General features: G+C 36.9%; 1 protein-coding gene across 1 annotated transcript; it reads right to left on the bottom strand.

Annotated features, from left to right (window-relative positions):
- Window positions 1–1,130: 1,130 nt before the first annotated feature.
- Window positions 1,131–5,060, bottom strand: LOC139696669 (DNA-directed RNA polymerase, mitochondrial-like). Its single transcript, XM_071595484.1, has one exon. It carries the CDS (start codon window positions 5,058–5,060, stop codon window positions 1,131–1,133), a length of 3,930 nt encoding a protein of 1,309 aa, XP_071451585.1.
- Between the last annotated feature and the right edge of the window lie 940 nt (window positions 5,061–6,000).

Here is a 6,000-nt window from a genome sequence, read left to right as displayed (position 1 = left end):
TTTATGCCTAAACAAGTTAAGATTAAACTTTGACCAGCTCCCTAAAATAACAAATACCCTCAGAAGACCTTTGCACAATAGTTAGATAAAAATATCTAATGGGTGAACTTCATTCCTCTTCAAATTACATTGACTTTAGTTAGTATTTATGCATAGTAATGAAAATATGTAAGAGAGACATGATAGCATGTTAATCTAGGGACTAATCAACTACAAGGATGCTGAATTATTTTTGGACAAGATGATCATTTATTTATAACACCAACTTTTGCAGAAGAACTATTTGAAAATGATAACTCTGAGTGTTTGGAGGTCACTGCTGTTATTCTATAGAATAATCTAGCTTTTAATAGAATCTGGGATACCAATCAATAAGGAAAAAATCAATGCTAATTCTCAGCTTCTTAGATGATCAAAAGTCTTGAAATAACTTTTCCTTTTCTTTAGCAGAAACTGCACAGAAAAGTCTACTGGAAACTATGTAAGTTCTTATTAATGCTTGCAACAAATAATCATTTTAAAAACTTTAATGCAAATATTAAAGTACAACCTTAAATATTGTAAGATGACATCAAGATTTTTGTTGCTGTCAATAGATGAATATTTCATGATTGAAGATGAAGCAGTACATTTAGTAATAACTGACTAGAAATGGACATTTAGCAGACCAAACTTGAAAACAAAAATGTACATATAGCAACAAGTCATGTTTAAATATCCTCGAAGCTTTAACACACATGCAAATTAATCCCCGGAGTAAAATAGTACTCTGTCCTTTTATCATAAGGTTCACATTTCTAGCTTCATTCATATACAAACTATTTTTATTTTTGGAACAATGATTCTAAAACAACAAATCACCCCTTATAGACCAATTGGGATCTCCAGGTGCTGTCTTGGGTGTCTGCTTACATGCCTGTTTAACTGTCATGGCCCAGATCTAAATTATGTCATCAATTACAACATGAAGCAAATACATGCCTTTCAACAGCAAAACATAATATTTTACAAGGCTACAACAGATTGTACACAGTTAAAATAGAACAGATAAAACTTAACAAATCAAAGGCAATTTACAAAGTCGATTTAGTTCAGAGAGGTGGCTACCTACTACATACCCCTGGAACAGCTCAACTGAAAAAGTACACTGAGTCAAGAACACTTTTTAAATCAAAATCTCCTTTCTCTGGCACTTGACTTAGAACATCGTTCAGTTTCCTCTTGGATTTGTTTATGATTCTACTGCTATCATTATGGCCTTCTTCTGAAAGACAGTAATTACGAATGAAGAAAGCAGACAGATCCTCTAATATGGGTTGTGAATGAAGGGAAACAAATTGTTCCCTGCATATTCTATTCATAATTTCAACAGTTGATGGATGGGTCCAATAACAATCATGCACGGACACAAATGTAAGACCTTTTCTCTCACACCAGAGTGAAGTAAGCATCATATGACATGAATCCATTGAGTGTATGAAATTTGGAGGAAAAGCATTCTTCTGCTTCATCACATTTGGGCGCTGATGACAACCAAAAGGAACTTTAATAATAGCACGGGAGAATGGATCTACTACACCATTTTTCCTGGGAGCAAAGATGTGCTGGTATGGCTGCATTACAGGTAATCCTAAAGGGGTCACCCATTCCACACACTGGCCACAAACTTTAGTAATTTGTTGAGCACAGTCAGTGAACCAATCTTGAATTTTCTTTGTGGAGGTGAACATCTCTCTTAGACAATCAAATGTTTTTTCAACTAGATACAATGATGCACACCAAACCTGATCTTTGGGGAATTTGTCAATATCCCGCAACTGACGAGCTATCTGAAGTCGTGCTCCATACCGAGTTACACCATACACAGTAGTCATTACAGTCTGCTTGATGACCTTGCGGTGAACAAAACCTTCCAGTTTTTGCGCCACAATAATCCCAAGTCTGGCATCTGCTTCCCTTACTTGCTCTATCTTTGCTGCCACTACAGTGTAGACATCTTCAGGGTACTCTGATGGAGTCATACTGACACTGGAAGCCCCAATCCTATCCCTTCCAAGTGCAGCATAGTGCTGAAGGCCATTGCATGAACCATCTTGATGAACTGGGAAATGACAAACATAATTTTCTGGTCCTCCTTCAGCTTTTAAAGCAGCACTGATTTCCATGCACACTGCCAGAGTTTGCCATGGTTCATCCGACTTAGCCCACCACATTCCTCCAGTTAAAGGTTTTTCAGCTGAGTCAATCACTTTTGGCATTATTTCTATAGCAAAGTCCATTCTTTCTTTAATCGAATCACGTTTCTTCAAACCAGTTAAATTGACAAGATGCAATTTCAACCAGGTAAATCCTCTGGGTCCTAAAGGTCGCCCCTTTGCGAAACAAAGCAAAGATCGCGTCACATCTGATCCCAAGTGGTTGAGATGAGGAGGACATGGATACACACGGCCTCGAAAGTCCATATTGTGGGGAAGCCAGAAGATGCGGTTATGAAGATGATTTGCTACTGATAATTGATAGAGCATAGTACACCACCGACTATATGCTTCTGCTTTCTTTTTGCGTAAATGAAGATGATGTCTCTCTAGCCGACATTTTTCTGATTCTGATAACACACCCAACTCAGGATTAGTACATGAAGAAGACAATGATGATGGTGGAACTGGAATATCCAGTTGAGACGAACCGCCACTATTGAACACTTTCATGACTACATCTAGTACTGGCTTATTGATTTTCCATGGTACAGATCCAAGTTGATTGAGAGAATCAAAAGCAGGATATAGTTGTTGTGGAGGGCAGTTGAACAGGTGGTTCCATTGCAACGCAGCACGGTGAGGAAGTCTGATAAAATCAGTTTTCAATGCTAAATAAGCACCAGACATGAATGTAGTCCATGGAACAGGAGGACAAAGCATGGGCAAGCATCTTGTAGGAAATTTAAGTGTGTCACTAGAAGCGCCACGAAAGAGTCTTACTAATACTGGATGAGGCTTCACTTCATTCTTCATCATTTTTCCATTTTTTTGTGGGCGAAATATGTTGTAGAAGGCTGGTAATTTATGGCACTTTTCTTTTCTTTGTTTCAAAATATTAATATCAATCATGATTTCATTAAGAATGATGCCATACAAATATTTACCGACTTCAATTTGAACATTCATTGGCCAACTTTTCTCTCGAAAATTCAAAGATGAACCTTCATTTTGATGAGTATGGATTAGTAATTGCCATGCTTGTCTTGTACATGTGACTCGTTTATCTGCAAGAATCACCTTCTCTGGATTGGAAAACCATTCACAATATTTCCCATGCAAATCCTTTATCTTATCAAAAATTCCAGTTCTTTTTTTCCAACTGACTTGGTATCTTTCACAGACCTGATTTCCCAACTCCCTGTAAAGCTGATTAGTAGTGGAACTATATACTTCCGATTCTTCAGCAAGTTTATGGATTTCCTGGAGAATTAATTCAACTAATTCCTCCTTCTTCACTGATGCTAGAAATGGATATATATTCAAGAAACGATGTGTTATAACTCCATCTTTACAACAATTACGCAGAATCTGAAAGTCCCGACTAAATGTATTTAAAATAACTTGACGCCACTCCTCTTGACATTTAGCCAGCTTCTCTCTTTGATTAATTACCAGTCCATTAGGTTCATGCTTATGTTCAATGGACTTGATATTTAAATAACCCTTCATTTCATTTTGAAGCTGCTCCGAAGAGAAGATTTTGAGTTGCTCACAATCCACCAAACCAGAAATAGGAGAGTGATACATTATGAAATCTAATGCTTTAATACCTTCGAGAAGGCTGCAGGTATAATCTAATTCTGGACATGAAGATAAAACAACTTGAAAATCAGGATTAATGCTCAGAACAGCTGCCATAACCATCTCTTCTTGGTCAGAAAGTAAGCAAGTTTTAGTGAACAAATCATTGAGATTAAGTCCGTTATGAAGCATTTCAGATGCCCACATCCTGAGCTTTTTCTTGGCATATATCTCAACAGTTTCATGCCCTTGATTTCCGGTTCTCACATTATTTCCACACTCATCAAGTTTACGAGCCACACATTCAAAACAAGCCGCATAACATTGAGCAGTTTTCACAATGCCATCTTCTGCCATCACTTTCATCAGTTCCTCAACCTTGGAAATATTTTTTCTCGCAGCGTATCCATGAAGAAGAGGTTCAAAAACTCGCACATCTAGAACAATCGAAGATCTATTTTCATCTGATTGTTTACAATGCTCTCTGAAAATGAGTAAAGCTTTCATAGCATGATTTAAAATTCCACAGTTAATACATGCATCGACATATGACCCTACACTTTGAAATAAATTTTCTTTTAATGCAGCAAGCTCAGAATTAGTCAAATTTCCATGAAAATCATTCTTCTGGTGACTTTTATTTGTCGTAGAGCCTACCTTCTTGTATTTTTGTAGCACATTCTTATTATGATTGTGCGTTTTCTTTAAGTACAAGGATGATTTTTCACAACTTCTCTCCATCGCGCCTTTAATTAATTTTTGTACATTCACATCATATTCTTCCATCGAAATGTCCATTGAATCACACTCTTCCTGGTGGAAATTCATGGGTTCTAAATGATGTGAGGGTACTTCGGTATGTTCAGCATCGCCTTCAAGCTCTCTTGGGGCCTCAGTACCAACGGCCCCAACTTTTGCTACGCTCCTGATGTTTCCAAGTAAGACGCCTGGCCTGACTTCTGCCATACTTTCAGGATTTTCTGTTTTCTTACGGTGCTGCAACAAGTGGAAAGATTCTTCTGGGCACAGAAACTTATTCAAAACAAATTTGTTTAATTTATCCGACAGATTCCTTTTTTGTAGAGTCGGGTGGTGTGTCATCTCGATTCCTTTACTATAAGGTTTTAGTATCCTATTTCGTTTCCTTATCTTTACGGATCTTACTTCAGCATAGTTCACCGATGATATTTGCTGCATACATGACTTTTGGCACTGGAGCCGCACAAAACTTAGAGAGTTGTTGAATATTTCTGAGGTGACATTCAACTGCACTGCAATCATATTGATAATAGTCATATGTATTTATTAACAACACTCGCATTAAAATACCCCAGACATATGACATACCAGACTTACATTACGCGGTCATTCCAGTTCAATATTTTGAGCCCGACTGGGGCGCCCCAATCGTGTTTGCATCTAATCTTGAAAACACAATTGTATATGCATGTATCATTGACTGAAATGCCCTGACTGAACATCTTTACGAAGAAAAAATATTGGAAATTCCGTACGCAATTACGCATTGAAATAACAATACGCAATTATAATAAAATGCAGTTTTCTTTTACTTTTAGTGTGTTAAATTTATCACATTAACCGTCAGGTTGGAACCGTGAAAATACCGAACAAATGTGAGGTATCACTGTAAAGATTTCTAAGTGCTTTTCATACTTTCAATTTTCTTTACCTCAATAAATCACTGGAATTCAACATATTGGGCCCGCAAAGGACTAGGATTTCCAGTGTACACGTATGATTTCATGTTAGATAATATTACCATTAAAATAATATTCTCGTCACTAGGACGCAGTAGTTATGAGCAGATAAATAATAAACATTTTGTGTCGCTCTATCTTCATTTTGATCGCGGCTGGATGATTTATGAGTACTTGTCTTTTACTTTTATTGCCCATGATGTTACTTACCGTACGGTTACGTCAGTGCATCCCAGTTCGAATTCAACAAAGTGGTCCAAGTGAGCGACTGGACAGAAAATAGAATATTTGATAAATTATATAAATTTCAGTCACATGTAATAACTTCCAAATGCACTGAGCATTTTAGAGTATTTATTTTTAAATTGAGGCTGTATTACTAAATCCAGGCTATAAGACTTCAACCTGACCAGCTATATGACAATTCAATCTTGCTACATATTAGGCGGTCATAAAACAAAAATTGCTCATTAATATAATACTCTCGCACGGTTTAATGCAGC

The sequence above is a fragment of the Hetaerina americana genome, unplaced genomic scaffold (genome assembly GCF_022747635.1).
Source record: "Hetaerina americana unplaced genomic scaffold, ioHetAmer1.1.p SCAF_7, whole genome shotgun sequence".
In the NCBI taxonomy this organism is placed as follows: Eukaryota; Metazoa; Arthropoda; class Insecta; order Odonata; family Calopterygidae; genus Hetaerina; species Hetaerina americana.
Note: the sequence above shows the minus strand (reverse complement) of the source record. Positions and strands in the feature narration are given on the sequence as shown.